We start from the raw sequence: 20,721 nt of genomic DNA, 5'->3' as shown, positions 1-20,721 counted from the left end.
AGTGAACCAGGCACAGCAGTCACCAGCCACCTGAAAACCCAGCAAAACAGCTTCAGCCAAGCACTGAGCACATGCTCTATGAGTTTTTCAAGGCAAACCCTTCAGCAAACCCTTCAGTCTTCAGTCTCCAACCCATATTCAGCTAACAGAAACCTCTAGGTCTCTTGTTTTCTGGGAATTAATGGCTTTCAGTATGACTGCTAATTAGCAGGTCACAGCATTGCTAATAGAGTTTCCACTCGTTCCTTTGCCACGACTTGGGCTTTCACGTGTGAAGGTTTCTGTTTCAAGTCGGCAGCGGTGAGCCCTGAGTGGTTTGAAATCCTGTGGAGAGTGGCTTGGTATAAATGGCTGTGAGCACTGTGTGATGATACCCATGTGTTCATAAACTGGGCTGCAAACATGTTGTTGAGGGTGAATGGTTTGTTCAGTGAAGAAATAAAAAGGAGAGAAATTTGAAGAGCCCTGGAGATTCTCCTTTGCTAACTATGGTGATGCAGCACCTGCTTTGGTATCTGAGATTCCCACCTCCAAGGTGTTTCACCCTGGATCAAAGCTGGTGGCTGTCACAGGAGCCCTTTGAAGCTTGTTCTGCTACAGGAAATGAAAAAGAAAGGAGCAGGCAGTGCCTCAACAGGGCTGAGCATGAGGTGCTGGCTTTCCACCAGCCATACTGGTTCTTCTTCTTCGTATGACAACAACCTGCTCAGCCTAGCAGGGCTGGAGCCTTGTTTTTTCTCAGGCAATTCCTGAGGGCAGGATTTTCAGCCAACCTGCACCCAGTGCTCAAGGGGGTATCGAGGCTGTGTAACTTGTGTGAAAAGAAGTTGTGACAAGTCCTGTCATGGCATCACTTCAGCTGTACAAATTCGACTGGTGAGTGGGTGGGGGAGTGGATGGAGGTGGGGGGTTTCCATCTGAAGTTTCATTTAAATACTGACATTTGCCAGTTATTACTGTACTGTGGCATCTGAGCAAACGCAAATATTTTGCATTTCCACACCTGAAAAAATAACTACTGTACTTCAGACCTCAGGGTAGTAAGTGTTGGCTGCTACTTATTTTTCCATGGTAGTTCCTTATCTGTTTAAAAGTGCTGCCATGAACCTCGATTAGTCAGTGCTTATACAGTGCTTTGAAATTATAAGACACTACCTTTTAAGTATTAAAATGTTTCTATAATATATTCTAACGAGTACATGCTTCAGTACACAGCTGCACACTCAGCGGTAGGCCAGAAATGCTTCCTAAGGGAAATAATCCAGGAGTTTCTGTCCCCATGGCACAAGGAAATCTTCATCAATTTTAAATATATAGTGCTGTACCTTCAGAGCATGGGTAGCCCAGCTAAGAAAAACAGTACAAATAGCTGCTAAAAACCCCCAGTATTTGGTGCAGTGCAAAGCCTCAGCACAATCTGATCACGGGGTAGAGCAGGGCTGGAGGTGGATGGAGCAGGTATAGCACCATTGATTTCCAATTATTTCCTCCAATATCCAGCCCAGGAGCTCCTGGTTGCTAAAAGTCTGCTGTGTATGCTACAGATGTTCTTTTATTTTGATGCATTGGAAACAAAGATGAATCTGACTTCCTCATTTTGCTCTTCAGCCAGTGCTGCCAGTGGTGAATTAAATGCCTTGCTAAATTAATAAGTCATAAAGTTTTTGGGCTGGGGCCAGGGAGCTGTCACTGTGTGCTCTGCACAAGAGCATGGCAGATATGTTATCCTGGGGATAGAGTGACAACTCCAAGGGCTGCAGTGAAATGAAATCTGGATGGGACACGGGGTAGCCAGCCCGGCTATCTGCAGGAAGGAGCACCCAAAAAGGTGACTGGCTCTCTTGGGTAACCCCCAGCAGCTTCAAAAACTCAAAGCACCTGGCCTGGTTGAATGTGGCAGCTTACATTTGGCAAATTTGAGAGCTGAGACTGTGGCACTGAAGTTTTACAGCGATGGAAAGTGGTTCGGAATATGGATATTTAGTTTCTGTGTTTTGCCCACTTTAGTCCAGGGTCTTTCCCTGGCTCACCAGATGAGCTGTCATGGAACAGACTCTCTGGCATGGTCCTTGCACGAGGCTCTGCAGACCTCACAGCTCCAAGGGTGCCCTGAACATGCAGCACCGGCCCTTTGGTGTCTCTGTCCCCGAAGTCAGCAGAAAAATGACCCTGTGGGAGTGCTCTGAGGGCACAGCAGCAGCTCAGACAAGTTGGGAGGATGGGATGGGACATGGGCAGGACTGCAGGGTTGGGATATGGGTCTGGTTAGTGACACCTCAGCCAAGTTCTTGGCTTGCTTCAGCTGTAATCCCACACTCACCCATGCCTCTGGCTCCTGGCCAGTCTTCACCCTGTCTGGGGCTGTCCATGCCTCACACCTCAGCTCCCACCACTGTCCCAGAGACAACGAGGATGGAGGGGTGACCCACTGACCAGCTGGCCCTGGGGATGGAGGGGTGACCCACTGACCAGCTGGAGCATGGGCTCACAGAGCTGCAGAGAGGCCATGTGCAGCCACAGAGGGTCTGCACAGCAGCAGACCATCTTTTAGGAGTTCAAAATAGCTTTGAAATAACAAATATGTCAAAACTAAATGCTTGGTGCCACCTGCAGAAATAAAAGGAGAACTACTCATGGCAAACAGCTGCACAGAGAAGTGGCACAAACACAAAGCTGTCCTCGACATTCAGATTTCATCCTTCTTTCATGGACTATTTTCCTTGAAAGCCTCTGATGCAGTACAGCCCTTCAGAAATCATCCACTATAACACACTGCAGAGTTGAACACTAGAAATTAAATAAGATGAAAGCCTGTGTGGAGTGACTAAATGCAGGATACAGCACAGAAGGATGCTATGTAATATCTGATCTGGAATTTGGCACAGTGTGCTATGGCAGAACAGATTAAATCAGGATTTATGAATTCTTCATGTGAGGAGGAGAGTGCATTGATGCGGACTTAGTTATAGATGGTGGTTTACTTAACACTGGGATATTGGATATGGAATAAAAAGACCAATTACCACCTATTTCTGTAATGAGAGGTGAGGGTGGATGTTTCTCTTTGGTTTCCCAGCCAAAACAATGGCTGCATGTCAAAGCTTGTACTTGCAAAGGCAGAGGGTAGAGGATTTGGGTGCTTTGTGTGTCAGTGAGAAAAGGAGTAATCTCATGGACTCCTGAAATAACAGGAGGAGAGACTTGGGTGTAATGACCCTGATTTGGAAATGGTGAATTGGGCTGCTTGGTGCTCTTCTGTGTTCAAGAAAACAAGGTTCAGTATCATTAAAATTCTAACTTTTTTGTTCAGCCTCTCTTCCCAATGGGAACAGTCTAGTGAGGCCCTGGTTAATACCTGCTATAAATCAGCTGAACATTCACTTTTCTGACTCGAGCAGGGTCCCCACCCCTTCAATTATCACTCCTTCTCATGTACAAACATTAAAGCAAAACTCAATTAGAAGTGAGCTAGAATTAAAAACCTGAGCACAATTAAAAACTTGCTTGTTCCCAAATGCCCTGAACAGAGCAAGTGGGATATTCTGAGGGGCTGCAAAGTACATCCTGCAGCAGGAGTCGGATCCAGGTTTGGATTTAAGCATCTCCTGCTCCCCAGGAATTCCAGACACACTTTTAATCATGGCTTGTTTCTGCCCAGAGCAGTGACAGGCTGGATGGGTGCTCCTGGCAGAGAGGACTCCTTGACCTTTTCTAATGATTTTGGTTGGTACAGCACATCTTGTTTCACTGACTTACAGGGTTTGGGCTTTCACATCCTGGAAATTTGGTATCGCTGCACAGTGAAAAATAAACTCATATTAGAAAAATTCTAGGTGGTAGTGAATGCCAGCTAGTGTAGAAGAGTGTATTGGAAACCAGTATATACAATATTTATATGTGTGTATATAGATTTTGGGTTGGATATTAGGGAAATTTTTTTCATTGCAGGGGTTGTCAGACACCAGAAGGGGCTGCCCAGGGCAGTGGTGGAATCACCATCCCTGGAGCTCTTAAAAAAATGTGTGAATGTGGCACTTGGAGACATGGATTAGTGATTAACTAGGCAGTGCAGGGTTAAGAGTTGAACTCAGAGGTCTTTTTCAACTTTAAAAATTCCAACCTCTATGATTCTCTCCAGGCATCTGGTAAAAATGAAAAGGTGGCAAAAAGCTTTCATCTCTTAAGTCTGTTTAGCCTATTGACAAGATTGTTTATGTCAATCTTATTTCAGTAATATTTCAAAACAGAAAACTGAATCATATTGAAGCAATTTATATCTTCATTAATATTTTTAGGACCACTAAAATGCAACTTTTCTCTTGCCTCAAGACTCAATAATTATACAACTGAAAATGGAAATTATTCTGAGAAAGGATCTAAAGAGATCTTTGGGGCGGTGGTATCAGTTTTACAAAGACACAGTGAAATCCTGTTGCTATTTTTAACAGCCTGCCTCAGCTAAGAAAGGAAAAATATCAGAAGATGTAGAAAATGTTAAGAGGAAGTACTGCAGAGTGAACCCAGAGGATTGCTCAGAGAGGAAATGACTCAGGCAGTTGCTAAGTAAAGGCAGCTGCCTATTTACAGAGGAATTCAAAGAGTTAAAGGAGAAATTCCCAAACAAAATATCCTCGGCAGAGTGTGGATGGCATGAGGATGCACTTAGAATAAACGTGTCTGAATGAAACCATGGAATTGCCTGAGGTCTGCCATGAGGGGCAGGGATAAAACAGCTGCAGCCATGGGCAGAATCAGAAGGCACAGGACAAACCCTTCCAGCCTCAGCGGGCACTGTTGTGCCATGGTGTGGGTGAGGAATCCCCCTGGCAGCCTGGGCATGAGCCCTGCCCATAGCCAGCCCCTTTTCCCAGCAGGATAGCGAGGGTGGGTTGAGACAGACTTGTGGAACATCCAACTGCTCTGGCCTGCATCCTTCCATCCTCCAGCAGGCTCCCATCTTCCTTTTCCTCCCTTTGAAGGCCACTTGCAAGCCTCAAGGACCTTGAGGTGGGGAAGGCATGGCTCCTTTTTCCAGCCTGTGGAATGGGGACTCACTGGCAGTGTGTGAGTGCTGCTCACGAGAGGTGCACCAGCATCCCCAGCATCTTCAAGGCAGGCCACAGGGCAGCGTTTCTGTCTCCCAGGATCTACCTCTGCATGGCTCCTTTTCCTTTGCTTCCCACCAGATATGTGTGGTTAGCTAGCTGCAACAGAGAGAAAACAAAAGCCCTGCCTCCCATTCACATCCAGTACCTGTGATAAAGAGCAAAATAACTTCCCTCTTAGCAAGACATCAAGTAAAAAGACTCCCAGCATTGCTCGTTAATAAAATAAAAGCTTGTAATAAATCACAGGCTGTAAGATGTGTTACAGAGAATGTATCTCAGCAGCTTTTGGGAGAAGCAAAGGCTGGTGTGACAGGTCAGGGTCCTGTTGGTGGTGACAGTCCCTGTGGTTTGGGTTCCTGTGTGCACAAGGTCTAGTACGAGGGAGCAATTTACATCCACTTAAGGGAGCAATGAGTCTCAGCCTGTTGTCTGTAACTGCAAAACTTTTCCACAGCTGTTGTTCACGTCTATGAAAATGTTATTATTGCTTTAAGAAGTCCCCCAGCCGCAGGGAATGAGAAAAGCAGTGATGATGTGACACACAGAATTCAAGCCGTGGAAAAAATCTCAGCTATGGCACTTCTCTATTTGAGTTTCTGTATGATGGGGGTTAGGTTTGTTAAGGGAATTTCTTTGCATTTTTTGGCGGGAAGATGGAAAATAGCGATCAAGAGACAAAGGACGAAGCCGAGTCCCTTGAAATGCTTCTGGGGGAGAGGCGGGAGCGGGGTTGTGTTGGCAATTTCTCCAGCGGGGGTGGCGAGTCTTTGCCGGGCTCAGAGGGACTGTTGGGGTTCGGGGCGCTGTTGTGTTCCCGCTGCCAACGCCGCTCCCGGGCCGGGCGGGCGCTGCCGGCTCCGGCTCGCAGGGCCGGGGGCTTCCTTCGGGGCGGCAGCACTGAGCGTAGGAAGGGTAAATAGTATAAATAGCGCAAAAATAATGCACAAAGCGCACAGGCCGCGGCGCTCGGCAGGGCCCTGCAGCGCCGCCTTTGGCCTGCAGTACCGCGGGCTGGCGCCAGGCGGCAGCAGCGACCCAGGAGCCGAGCCCGGCGGTGGCGCGGAACCGCCGAACGCGCGCGGTGCTCCCGCGGAAATCCCATCTGCTGCCGTTTCCAAGCCTTTTGTTGTTCCCTTTATGTAATTTATATGTACAAAAGTCGCATTTCTATTTTAAAGCCCCTATTGTATCTGTATTTGTAGGACCAAAACAAAAAATGCGGCCCAGAGACATAAAAATTCTAAGTGTGAGCACAGGAGCAGAGATGCTGTCAGGTCCCAAGAGGGGCCCAGGACAGGCGGGCATTGTCCGGTTCTCTTTGGGCATCTCCTCCTGCCCAGGGCTCCTCCCAGCCCCTCGCCCAGTGCAAAGGGACAGCAAAGGTGGCTGATAAATATTGAAGTAGTACAACCCCCCTGCACCGGGAATAATGTGCTTTGACTCTGTGCTGCAGAGGGTTGAATAAATTGTTTTTATTAAGCTAAATTATATGACATTAATACTATACTAGAACTATATCATACTAAAAAGATACTGAAGAAAACCCCGCAACTGTCTCCTGACAGTCACGACACAGCTTTGACCCAATTGGCCAATCAATTTAACAACCTTCACCAGTGTCCAATTAACAAATCACTCTTTGGTAAACAAATAACACATTCCACATGTGCTAAACAACAGTTGTAGTGAATAGAGATAAGAATTGTTTTCTTCTTTCTCTGCGCTTTCTCACTACATCTTACAACTTCCCAGGAAAAATCCTGGGAGAGAGAATGATATCTCTCTCTGTTCAGAGAATGTGAATACTACAGAGAAGGGTTTATTCTGTCATGCTTGTGACAAGTTCCCTCAGCAGGTTCCTTCAGCTGGGGGTCCTGCCCACGGGACACCTCCAGGGTTGTTTGTGGAGCAGCAGTTCCTTCCCTCAGTCTGGAACATCTCTGCTGGACAGAGGTGGAGACCACCAGGAGCGAGCCTGTGATGAGGGAAGGGGAAGGGGAAACCAGCGTGGTGGCAGGGTTGTACAGGGAAAGCACAAGGCTGGGAATGGGACAGAGACAAACAGAAAACACAGGGACAAGAAAAAGGGGAGAGGAGCAGCAAATGAGGGGGGGAAAGGGGAGCAGGATAGATAAAGAACCTGAGAATAATTTAGGTTGGAAAAGAGCTTTGAGATCATCAAAGTCCAACCATTAACCCAGCACTGCTAAACCCACCACTAAACCATCACCTGAATAGAGTGAAGAGGAGAAGTTAAAAGTAAGGCTAGTTGGAGGAAAGCCTGAAGAGCACAATAATAATTTTTAAGTGCTTCTAAGGGTGCTTCATTTTTCTTTTTTTTTGTGTGTTTTTTTTCCCTTGAAATATATTAATTATTTTTAATGCTACACTTTAATATTAGATTTAGGAAGCTCATTTTATGGCAGAATCTTGCTAAGCTCAGGAAAATGTGATGGAAGCTGATGTTAGTTACAGGGAATATTTCATGGTTCTTAGGAAGGTATGAATATGTATTAGCCTTGTGACTACTGTTGCAAGTAATGTTACAACTGAGATTAGGATTAAGGAATTGAAAAAAGCACCAGGGTGAACAGAAATTAGAGCAGGTGGTTTCAAAGTCTGAAAAATTTATATTGCTAAACAAAATGAACAGCTACAAAAATTATTAAGTTGGAGAAGGGATTGTGTTTCTTGCCACTTTCAAATTTAACTTTAGAAGGAAAAAACTGAGAAGTCTGGCTAGGTTAAAACCTGTTGTGCTATCTCCTTTTCCTTTCTATTTTCTAAAGCTCGTTTGAAGGGATCTTTCTTTCCCCTTATTTATTTTCATAAAGTTTCTATAAAGGTATAACAGAATTGGCTAAGTTTATTCTGTAAAATCAGAGAGCTGAGTTTTAACACTGGGGCTTCTTAGTAGCATAAGCAAATAAAAGATGTGAAAGTACTCTGCAGAAAGAAAGCATGACATGAAACAAACATTTATTTAAAAGGACTGTACAGACGAATTAAACAGATCTCACACTGTTACTCCTGTGAGGCACAGGAGTAAAATACTTAAAACACAGAAGCCAGTGAAAACACCAGATATTGCTAGAATACCTAAATAGTAAAATGAAAATGTATGCTGGAGGAATTAGAAAACTCTAAAATAAAACAATAAAGCACTTTTTATTTATTTAAAGTGCTAGTGAAGTCTTAATTTCTTGAATAGTATGCTATTTAAAGTAACACATCAATGTCTATTCTTTCAAATTTAGATTATGTAAATTGAAGCCACTGTCAGGTTCAGTCGGGGTCCTGTTTATAAAGCTAAGGTTGAATTGAGGAAGTGCAAGTATTTAAATTTGCCTTATATTTTCTCTGTAGTTAATGGTGTCCTTGGCACTAAAGTTTGGACAATTGATCCACCCCAGGTTGGGAATGAAAATTTCTATAGCAAAGCATTCAGCTACAGTACACTGTTTGCATCCTTTTACTTATGAGCTTAGGCTCGATGGCAGGGTGAAAGGCTTGGGATTTTTTTTTTTTCCCTGTTTGGTTGCAGAACAACAGGACTATCATTTGAGGCAAGTGATGAACAAAGACCCTGAAAACCATCTTTACCAAGAGAATCCAGTTATTTTGTTGTTACATGGATACCCTTTTTAAAACAGAACGACAAAGACGGGATTAAACCAGACTTCAATAATATAAAAGTCTCCTAAGCTTTGAGGAGTGTTTCATTGTGACTACTCAGACAATTTGACCCAAATAAGAATAAATTTAAGTGAAGAAGTGAAGTATCCACAAAGACTTCGGATACAAATGAAGAAGCCATTGTTGCTCCAAGAAGCAAAAATGCAGTAGACTTGTGTTAAGAGCTGTACTTCAGACAGCTTCCTCTTCTGTCTGAATACCAAGAAATCAATATTTCATAATTATTCCTCCAGTCTCTTGAGAGAGTTGCCTGGGAGAAAAGAGCCTGGGGCTGTCACGAGAAGAGTTCTTCAGTTAAACTTCCGTGATTATTCTGTGAGAGAAAAGAATACTCTTTCCCTATGAAAGACACTGCTTCCCTCCCTGCCCCCACCCCCATGGTCCCCCAGTACATAATACATATTTTATCTCCTTGAAATGGCTAGAATCATGGAATATCCCAAGTATGAAGGGATCCATAAGGATCATCAGGTCCAATTACCTACCATTAAACTGTATGGCTAAGAGTGACCCTCAAACCCTGACAGGCTTGGTGCCTTGGCCACTTCCCTGGGCCACTGCACTAGTGACCAACCACTCTCTCAGAGAAGAACCTTTTCCTGGTGTCCAATCTGAGCTTCCCTCAATGCAGCTTCACTCTGTTTCCTCATATCCTGTTGCTGGTCATCAGAGGGAAATCAGCTCCTCCTCTGCTTCTCCCTAGAGGAATTTGTAGGCTGTGATGAAGACACCCTCAGCCTTCTTTTCTCCAAACTGAACAAGCCAAGCATCCTCAGCTGCTCCTCAGAGGTCATGTCCTTGAGACCTTCTGCAGACTTTGTCTCACAGGTGACTCCAGAACACGGTAACAGTCTCTGATGTCCTTCTCGCACTGAGGCATCCCAAACTGCCCCCAGTGCCCAGGGCCTCACCAGTGCAGTGCAGAGTGAGACAATCAGCTGGCAATGCTGTGCTTCATGTACCCCAGGTTGTGGTTGGCCCTTTTGGCAGCCAGGGCACCCTGCTGACTTATCTCCAGTTACACTCACCCTCAGCAATGCATGCTATTGATATGGCAGAACTTCGTAAAGGATGTGAAAATTTGTAAATACTAGTACAACTGATGCAAACACAGTATGTCATATCCACTTTTTTTGAAAAAAAACCAAACCAACAAGCCCTAACCCTGTAAAACACAAGAGCACATGAGACTAGTTTAAAAAAGTAAAAATACAAAACTGTTGTACTAAATCAGTAAATGGTGCATCCTTCAGTATATTTCAGTTCAGGGATCTCCCAGGAAAGAAAGAACCTGACAAAGTAATAGTAAAGTGAGAACAACTATGACTAACCCTACCTATTTCTGAACTGTAAGTAGAAGTCTCTACAAATCAATCCTTCTATTCACACTACTTCATTGCAGACCATTCGCCCACTCCACTGTCACTACTTCTTAAATTTATGTACAACTACCATCCAAGTATGCTGCTCTCATGTATGCACTTGGGGAAGTCCACATACTGTCTTTTAACTCTGTGCAGTTTCCTTTCAACTCCATAGGAATTGCTCTGAACAGGGCACACAGCATGCGACCACTGTGACATTTAAAACAGTAGAATCCAGAATTTGTGCTACAAAACATGCACAACACACTATTGCATTTGGAGCATGGAGACTGTCTTCTATTATTGCTATCTCAGAGACCAAATCCCTGTAGTTCAGCTAGCAGAATCTGCTCTTTTTCAGGGGCAGGTGGTCCACATTCTGTCTGCTGTTGGCAGATGTTAATTTGACCATGGAACATTAAAATGGGGGAATATCTCCTGAACCTGGCTTCAGTTTTAGGACTATGTTCAGTAAATCACTCGTGTACTTTGTGGCAGACTTAGAAAAGGAATGGTGATGTATGTGATTTGGCTAGCAAAATTGCATCATGTGGATTTATTACAGTTGCCAGCATTTGGCAAAGTTCTTGGAGCAGAGACTTGGGGCTTCCCTGTTGTTCCTATCTAACAAGCCAAATTCCCAACATAATCACTCTGACATAATAGTGGAGAGAAACCTGGGCTAAAAGAGAAAAGAGTGTAAACAAGCAGTTCCTGCGTCCCAGAGTTAGTGAAAAGAACATTTAAAACTTGAGATCAATTTAGGCAACAAAGGTGGTCACAAAACTGGAATTAGAGATGATAAATTTCAAGTGCCAGTTCTGTAAGTGGATCACTGCCATCCTCCCCATTGCAAGAATTGTTGTTACATTACATGAAACAAAGGGAAGACATAGAGGAAGTGATCTACTCCAGATGCTTTAGTCAGGGCTCTTTTGGCACACAGGGAACAAGAAAACAAACTGGCCTGAAGTGAAGCTTTTTTGAAAATTGCTTATTTAAAAGCCAGAGAAATAGAAGGTTTTGGTTGAGGGAGGACAATGACACCAAAGCTCGATGGTTCTGGTGAAATACATCATTTTTAGTTGACACTGCTCCTTATGCATGTTCCTGAACTTTCCTATGCTCCAGTGGAGGATATGCCTGCCAGATTTTGGCTGTAGAAACCAGGAACAGAAGACATGCAGAATGGCTGATGTGCAGTCTGGGATATATCATGCATGTTTCCTACATAACCACAGTGTCATTGGTCAGCATAAAGCCTAGGAGGACCACTAATACAGTTCACTTCAGCCTTGTTCTTAAGTCAATTAGTCTTTTGACTATGAAAATAATAACCTGTTAGGATGTTAAAGCATGACAAAATACATAATTTTTAGAAATTCATACACAGCCAGCACCTTTCCAAGTTTTAAGTCAAGTTTTAGGGAATGGTACAATCAACTTCAGTAAATCAAAACCCATATGTGTCCTTAATGCATTGATTTTCTGTATAACAAGTCTCATTTTCCCTGAACATTGCCTGTTTAAAAAGAGTTCCATTGGATACCCAAACCTACCCACTCTTATGAGATTGGAAAACAAATTGTTCTTCAGTGAAACGAACAGACAGTCTGCTATTTCAGCACTTCAAATAGTCTCCTGTTATCAGGATAAAACAGAATAATCTTTTAGTAACATCTGTTTTTTAAAAAGAGAACATAAAAGCATTTGTGGTAATCACATTTGATCAATAGAAATAGCCTGACATTTAGGATACTTGCACAAAGAATTCCAGTTTGTTAAGGAGTACAAAAGATGGAACAATTGAAATGTTAAACTGTAGCACCAGTAATATTTACTTTCCTAAAACCAAATCCTATAGACTGGAAGGAACTTAGAGCAGGAACATTGTGCTTACATTGCATTTAAATAGAAAGCAATGAGACGGTCATACTTGAGTCTGCAATTCAGTAAAGTCTGGGCAAATTTGCCATTCTACTGGAAAAGTACTGGGACAGGTCACACAGCTTGTCAATCTTCTGGATTTCATTCATCCTGTTTCCTCTTGGGCTTTTTGGGATTCCGAGATCGGCTCTTTGCTTTGCAGAGGGGACATATGGGGGCGTTCCGATGGATTTGTTGGTGACACGACAAACATGCCTGAAACACAATTGCAGCCTCTTGTTACAAACATCAAAGTGGCCTTGGTACACAGGTTATTGAGCATCACACTCTGACAGCACAGACAAAAACAAGGCTCCTTGCTGCAAAGGAAAACTGCTGCTGCATTCTATACAATCTAGGTATGTGGATTGTAATTTCAGGCTTACTGAAAAAAAGGAGCATCTCATTGAAGTAAAACTACATTTCTGCAGACACGTGGCTCATACATGTATCAGTAACTTCAAATTCTATTTTGTGTTAAAGGTTACAGTGATATTTTAAAGGTGTTTACCTGCCTAATAGCTCACTGAGTCAGAGAAGTTACAGTGATGGCCAACTGCAATGTCACAAAATTGAAGGCAGGAGCAGGTGGTTGAATGAATTCCACATATTTAACACAAGGTACAGAACTCTGCCCTTTTGCTCCACACTAAGCCCTGTAATTTATGTTTGACTGAAGGCTATTACTTGCAGAAATGCTTTCAGTTGCCTAACTACAGATAGTAAGTATATTATTTTGGTGTTTGCCTACATCAATTTACCTTCTCAGTGACTCTTTGGAACCTGGGTGGGATGAATACCCCTATGTAACTAAACTCTCCTCACTACATAAGGAGCTGACTAAATCTGTCACTTAAGTGCCTGTGGTTTAATGGTTACATTAATCCACGTTACTCTTGAAGATCCCAAGTACAGAAGCAATCACTTTATTTAATTTACACCATTGGTAATTTCCCTCATAAAAGATGTGCACTACTTTTAGTATGAATCCATATGGCATTAACGAAGAGCCACTAGTTTTTCTTTTGCACAGATTTTTTTCTCTTTCTTACATGCCTTGCTCTCATGTGAAACACAAGAGGAGTGGGAATTGCCTACATCTCTGCTGAGGGTGACTCTTAAGTCCTAGAAGATTCTTATCCTTAAACCTTGATGACTGGTGCTACTACTTCAGTTTACTGCTTGCTCTTGTTTTGAGCCACTGCAAGGAAAATCAGAATTAGGACACATAATATTTCCTTTTTTGCAAATATCACTTTTGCAAACAATCACTTTCTAAACATAATGCATTCCAGTGACAAAAGAGAAACCCCAGCACATTCCATCTCCTGACCTTCATTGGAGGTGGCTGCTGTCTGAAAGTTGCTGTCTGTCTGGTATCTTGCTTCCTGGCCACCTGCAGCTGTTGGGCAGCTGCTGCAGCTGCAGCCAGAGACTCTGGGATGGGAGGCTCCTGTGGCTCTGTCTGCCACTCTGCTTTCTGCTTTTCAAAGTAGCTAGACAAAAGAATGACAAACAAAAACTGTAACCACCTCCTGGAGTATTTCATTAGTCTGTAAAGGATATTTGGTGTTAAAATACAGTGGATCACATTTCACTATCATGTTTCTCCACTAGAGTCAAACTGCCAAATTGCCTACATATTGACTAGCTCATAAATAGAGTATGTGGTGTTTTCTTCTGCATTTCTACACTTCCAGATTCCAGACTGGATGTAAATCTAGTAAGATGAAAAATAGACAGCATGTATAGAAGAAAAATAGGCAACACCTTCAGATGCACCTCTGTCAAACAGCTTTTCTATTTTATTCTGTTAAAATTAATACTTTTGTACACAACTGATTAATAAGCAGATGAACACATTCTTTGCAGTGTCAAGGTGTTTGGAATGTAAAACAACATTTCTATAGAAATACAAAGGAAATCTTGAAAACTGTGTGCCTGTGAAAACTATGTTAATTTTACTGGGCAATAAGATCAATACATGCTTATTAAAACATCCTTTGCATTTGAAACTGGTCTGTTAAACAAAGAACATTGTTCTTTGTCTAGTAGCTAATTCTGCCATTGCTCTGCCTAGGTTATATGTAAAAATGAGACAGTGATTTATTATCCAAATCCATTCCACATCTCAGGGAAACTTGTTGACAGTCACAGGTATTTGGCTGAAAGCCACTGCCATGTGCAGGCAGCAAAAAGTAAAAATCTGACTAGCAGCAGCACAACCCAACTGAAGAATACCTGGTTTGTATCCCTCTTGTGTATTGCCTCCTACTATTGCTTGCTAAAGAAGTAATTTTCAGGGAAAAATAAAAATATAGAAAAAGCAACATATGGCATAAAACCTGGAAGGCCAACAACCACCCTTAAATGTTTGCATGTGGTATGTAGAATTTGCAGCTTGGAATAACCTAAATTTAACTTGGAACAAATTCAGACTGAATGTTATCAAATACATGTCCTCCACATCCTTTTTTGTTAACTTTTGTTTTTCATGCTTACTTCTTGGGGTGTTTTTTCTCCACCGACCAACAAAATTTAAATGAGAAAACGACTAGTAGAATTGAAAGAAAGCATAAAGCCAGATAATGTTTGCTTTGGAGACTTACTCAAGGGACAGCTTCTCTTCCTCTTCACATAGGTCAGGCAGCCTCTGCAAGCCCAGAGTCATTCTCAAGGCATCTACGTGCTCCTTTAGGGGTTTGTACTCCTCGTGGAGCCGGCGAGTGGATTCCAAGAGCTTGTTAAGATCGTTCTCAGACTGCTTGATAGTATTCTCCATCTGAAACAGGAGGTTGGGCATGTTTTTAAAGAACTGCTCCTCTCCAACTGAGCAACAGGTTGTACCAGAAAGAAGAGATTTTTCTTACTCAAGTTGGAAGAGATTTGAGACAATGCAATAGTAAAGCAAAGACTTAAGGTATTGGGAGGATGAAAAGTGGGCAAAGAAGAAGCAACAGAAAGTGACATATGAGATGCATTTTCATTTTAAAAAGGTGCACTCAACCTATAGGAACTTCTGAACAACAGAAAAAGCAGAGAGACAGGCTACAATAAAGTTGGCAAGTGAGGAGCTATGGAAAACTCTCAAGAGACATTAAAAAAGAGCTTAAAGTAGCATAAACTAATGTTCTGTGTTTCTAAGATACCTGAACACTGACTGGCAGAAGTTAACAAACAAGCTGAGGAAAGGTTTCTGCTTCTCTTACTGCAGCAAGTGGGAAAAGCAGCAGAGAAAAAAACAACCTCACTGCACAAAGAGAGGAGGATGAAACAGAGGCTGAGCTTATGCAGCTGGACAGGGGACCAGACATTTGAAGTCATAAAAAATGGAGTCTGCACATCCAGTACATAGCTTGTACTTGTTCACTTGTTGAAGCTTTTTTCTTCCGGTGCAACACAGATACCTTCAGAGCTAAAAACCCCATGTAAATGCCCTAATATGACATTAAAAATGTATTTTAAAATATATTCCCTATTTAGCCCCTCTAATTAGCTAATTTTTCCTGTTTATAAATTGTTTTTTCTCTTATTTGTATTAATTCCCTTCAGGCTGGTGCTTCTTGATGTTTGGTGATTCCACTCTGGGATGAAGGTCAGCTCTTACTATGAACTTAACAAACACTATGTATTTTCTCAAAATCTCCTAGTCCAACCTAGCTGCCAAAGCTTCTGTTTCGTGGTGCTAAATGAGAAAAGACAAACAGGAAGAACTGTTTTCTATGGGACAGCTGGAGTGGTATCACTGTGGCTACTGGTGAAGTCATAGCCACAACAGGCTTGGTTATCTTATCTATCCTATTGGTGCAACAGCTTATTATGCCAACATTACAAAATATCCTGCCCTACAAAGGGGAAAAACAGTTATCCTGAGGTAAATTTACTTTGTGCTCTCTGTAGGATCCTAGGATGGCGCTGTAAAGTGCACATTATTGAACCAGATGGTTCACTCGTGCACAATTCCACAAGCTGTGGGATGATTCATGTGCAGCTGTGTCTTAGTCAGACTGTCTGAGCTGGGCTGTCACATACCACATTAATGTCAGCGTGGATCAGTCGCAGCTCCTCCACGTGAGCCATCTTTTCCTGCAGCAGCAGGTCCATTTCCTGCTTATATTCTTTCAGGTGCCTCTCCTCAGACTCCAGGGCTTCAAATTCTGCTTTCAGTCTTGCCTTTATTTTTTCCATCTGCAAAGTCTTATTCCTGAATCCCAGTGATAATTAAAAAGATTGAGAGACAACAGTAAGTCACTGACAGATATTTTTGTGAGGTGTCAGTTTATATGGGATTAGATAGATGAAAGAAGGCAGCAATAGACAAGAATGAGACTAAATGTGTCTGAGGGAAGATGAGGTACAAGGAGAATACTGAATTTTAATGCCAGCTCTTTTGCTGAGCTTTTCAGTGGTAAGAGAATTCTTGTACTGAATCGTGAAATTAATAGAATGTTGTCAGGTTTTAACAGAGCATGGCAGAAAGCAGGGTCAGTCACTTGGACAATTAATTATGGCTACATAATCCAAGTGTCATAGCCAGTAATATGATCTGGGTTCCTCCACCTCTCACTTCAACAGTTTATAAAGCTGCAAGAGATAAAAACAGTATAATAAAAAATTTCTACATACAATATGTATTCAGAGGCAGGTGGTTGGGCAGGGATAATATGGACAAAGGAGATTTAAAACAGAACAATTACAAAATTGCTGTTTCCTCTCTTGTATTTATGACATGTGTCTACATCTCTCACCAGTAAATTCACTCTTATTCTCTTTTATCTCCTCCCAGTCAGAACACTGAGTCTTTAGGTATTTACCTAATTTTATGACTGGGTTATTTCTGTGGAAGTCTTTAATGCATATAAATAGGCATGTGCATATATTTGGCATTGTGGGCATACAATGGACTTACTGAAAGAAGTATTCCCTTGACTACAAATTATATGTATTTATCTATAGATACAGATATGGATATAGAGATCAGATTCCAGATTAAAAATTAGATTCTCACATCCCTTCAAAACTCAGCTAAACTGTATCATAATACACAATAGAAATCAACTACACAAATGGGCAAGTTCTTTGATTTTGTTCATGAAGACTTCTTTCCCCTCTGTCTGTAGAATACATGAAACGCAGATTAAAATAAAGTCTGCTAAATCTATCAAAGGCGAATCTGTAAACATAAGGAAATCTCTTGTTTATCTTGAAGGCAATTCTTCACAGAATGCAAGCTTTGAATGAGTAACTAGGTTTATTTGATCAGATTTTGTTAAAGGTGACTCAGAATGGACATCAGTGTTTCAAGTATGATGGCTTTTTGACACAGATCTTTTTTTTATTTAAAATACACTCAAGTAACTTGTTTGATATTTCATTGTACATTAAAGCTAAACATGACCTTTGCTCTACCTTATACCACAAAATAATAGCAAAAATCTTTCAAGTGCACTTAATATATTACCTTTGACTATGTTATCCAGAAACTGAATGCACTGTGAATTTCCAAATACAGGTTACCACTCTCACCGAAAAATTAATTTAAATTGTTACAGTAATTGGACCACACACTGTAGTAGGCCATACTTAAATCTGTTTTCTAAAACAGAGCTTCTGTACCATTTGAGTACAAAGTCATTGTTCTTACACTGTCACATCTCTTTCTACAAATAGTTTGGAGATACTAGACAGACAAATATTTGTGCTTGATCTTTATTCACCTTTGTGGTATTGTGTGAAGAAGGCTGAGGCCCATACTCTGCTGTCTAATTCACTTGTTCCATGGATGAAATGTTCTTCTTAGAGATGCTGTAACCAGCCAGAAGTCCCTGTGATCACCTGGGAGCTGGGATTCCTCACCAGCCCTCTCTCCTCTCTCTCTGCTAGCCCCTCTCTGGCTGTCAAGTCCCAAATGCTGCTCGTGGCTCTGGGGTTTTGCAGTCAGCATGCCTTCCACCTCCCAGCTGCATTCAAAACCATTCTTCTCTCTAACGTGTTTTGGCTTTTGGCTGCACCACTTCTAACTAAACAGACAGCTCAGGCCTAACCCTGAAAATCGGTGCCCTAAACCAAGGAGTGGCAATGCCCCATCTAAAGTTACAATCCTGAAAATCGGTGCCCTAAACCAGGGAGTGGCAATGCCCCATCTAAAGTTACAGAGAACGTTCCCGCTGTAGGCATGTGCTGTACCCTGCCAGGCTTTTAATGAACCCCCTCTTCCAAAGCATCCTGCAAATCACCCTATAAAGGCGGCTATATACAAATTCCCGGTGTTTTGCACTGCAGGAACCGCAGCCCGAGGCAGCTCGGGGCTTGTGGCAGGAGGGACGATGAAAAAGCCCCGGTGAGGTGTGTCCCCATCCCGGGCGCGGCCGGGAGCAGCAGGTACCGAGATCTCCGCGGGGCTCCCGCGGTCGCTCCCGGCCCTTGGCCGAAGGGCAGGGCAGGGACGGAGAAGCCGCTGGGGCTCAGCCTTTCTCTCTCATCCCGCACGGATTCACCGCTCCCCGCAGGGCCCTACCGCCGCCCTCCGCAGACGTAAGGATGGATGGATGATGGATGGATGGATGGATGGATGGATGGATGGATGGATGGATGGATGGATGGATGGATGGACGTAAGGATGGATGGATGGATGGATGATGGATGCATGGATGCATGGATGGATGGATGATGGATGGATGGATGGATGGATGGATGGATGGATGGATGGATGGATGATGGATGGATGGATGGATGGATGGATGGATGGATGGATGGCTGTCCTGCACCCCGTGGGGCTCTGCCGGTGCCTGCAGCGCTGCCCAACCCTGTTCTGCCCGAGGGCACGTCCGCCTTCGGATTTGGGCGTCAGACTCTGCTTTCCTTGCCATCCCCCCCTTCCTTCTCAGCCCGACGAGGCTCCTGCCCGGGAGCGAGTGGGGCAAAATAACAGATGCAGAGCCTCATGAATACGAAATAGTAATTCAAATGACTTAAAAACAAACAAACAAACAAACAAGCAAGCAAACAGTGAAACCCCACGGCAGCCGCGGCCCGACACCACTCCCCCCGGCTGCGCTGGGGCCGCTCGGTCCTTCCCACCCGCGCACTCCGCCTTCCCCTGTAATCACTCTGCAAATGCACGACCATTACCGCCCTTCACTACGCATTCCAGCGGCGATCCCGGCAGCAGATGCTCCCTCCCTGCTTAGAAAAATGTGTTTTGAGCTCTCACGGTAAACCCAGTGGTAGTTTTCTTTCCCTCAGTGGCACAATAGCTACTTTCAGATCGATGCAACTCCTCCGCTCCCCCGAGGAAAAAGCTGCTCCACGGAACGATGGGGCACAAAGCAAACATACCTGATCTCCTTGATGCTCTCGAGTTTGCACATTATTTCTTGCTCATCTGCCATGCTTTTTACTCACGATTTACACCTCCCGTGAAACGTGAAAAATGCCAGGGGGGAAAAAAAAAACCAAAAAACGAAAGCAAACCAAAACAAAAAAAATCATACAATAGACACAATGTAGTCACCCCCTCCTCGCATATGGGCTCTGAGCCTGTGCGGCAGACTCTAGTGGGAGCTGTGGGACTTCGAGTCCAGGTTCCTATTGCTGCCCAGGCAGAGAGGCTGCAGAACGACTACAACACCCACAAGGCAGAGCAAAGCTCGCCTGCCCTTCTTCCTGAAACTACATTTTAAAAGAATTTGTCACACCTCATTATGCCTGAGGTTGATAGGAGTGCAAAAAGAGCAGAAGGGTTCCTTCTGAGATCTGTGCAATGTTTAGCATTTCGTTAAAATATGCACTAAAAGACTGTTGATGGGTTCATGATTTTGATTAAAAGCTTTGACATAAAGGTATGCTGTAGTCATTACTACTACAATGCTGTTTTCTCCTGGATGCTCTGAGTTTTCTACTGGATGTTCTAATTGCCCACTAAAGCAGCAGTTGTGAATAGAAGATGTTTTGTGAATAGATGTTTTACTTACTTTCTCCATTATTTATGGACTTTTCCCTATTTTGTTGTGATCTTCAAATAAAGAAAAAGGTAGATGAAGGAAAACAGCACCAGCACCCTCTTCATCCCTGTACAGTTTTTGTAAAGAAAATAGAACATAAAAGGTCTTATCCTCATGTAATTTGAGTAAATTGCAAACTCTTGCTGCCTTAAAAATTGAAGATTGTAGGATTGAGCCCTCAGCGAGCTGTGTGCTCAAAGGGGGCAGGCTTCTTGGATGCATGATTTAAATAGATGAACTAATTGGTTTGAGGGGGTAGAAGACAAATTAGCTACAGTCAGCCAGTGAGTCTTGTTGCTAAGACAGTGAGGGAGGGAGAGCAGGCAGGGTGAGGACAGGAGGGAGAGAAGGAAAATGTCCTCGAATAGGAGTGATGAGAATCCCAGCCTACTTTTGCAGTTTATCCTATTTTTTGATTCCTGGTTTTACAGGCTAAGCTAAAAGATTGAGGGCTGAAAATGAAAATGCAAGTTCAACTTGTTCCTTTACTCTGCTTTGAATGACACTAAGAAAACCATTTCACAAACTGTTATAAATCAGTTGAAAGTTCTTAGGAAGTAAACCCACCCACAAGCCTTAGCAGTTATTTTTCCTTTCCATGTTTTAAAAAAGGAGAGAAAATGT

The 20,721-nt window shown here is 43.0% G+C and overlaps 1 protein-coding gene across 5 annotated transcripts in view; it reads right to left on the bottom strand.

The window, feature by feature from the left end:
- Window positions 1–8,070: 8,070 nt before the first annotated feature.
- Window positions 8,071–20,721, bottom strand: part of ZC4H2 (zinc finger C4H2-type containing) — a 14,904-nt gene continuing 2,253 nt past the window's right edge. For 2 of the 5 annotated variants that reach the window (XM_072929066.1, XM_072929063.1), the window contains 4 exons: window positions 16,127–16,298; window positions 14,704–14,876; window positions 13,428–13,590; window positions 11,765–12,310 (listed from right to left, as the gene is read on the bottom strand). In XM_072929066.1, the coding sequence (XP_072785167.1) occupies window positions 12,197–12,310; window positions 13,428–13,590; window positions 14,704–14,876; window positions 16,127–16,282 (606 nt within the window). In that variant the 5' untranslated portion in view covers window positions 16,283–16,298 and the 3' untranslated portion in view covers window positions 11,765–12,196. Of the gene's footprint in view, window positions 12,311–13,427; window positions 13,591–14,703; window positions 14,877–16,126; window positions 16,299–17,811; window positions 17,900–19,225; window positions 19,362–19,432; window positions 19,795–20,721 lie in introns of those variants that run through there. The other 3 variants (XM_072929064.1, XM_002190745.6, XM_072929065.1) reach the window with 3 other exon arrangements.

This window comes from Taeniopygia guttata, chromosome 4A (assembly GCF_048771995.1).
Source record: "Taeniopygia guttata chromosome 4A, bTaeGut7.mat, whole genome shotgun sequence".
Lineage (NCBI taxonomy): Eukaryota > Metazoa > Chordata > Aves > Passeriformes > Estrildidae > Taeniopygia > Taeniopygia guttata.
This window is presented reverse-complemented; position numbering and strand designations above follow the sequence as displayed.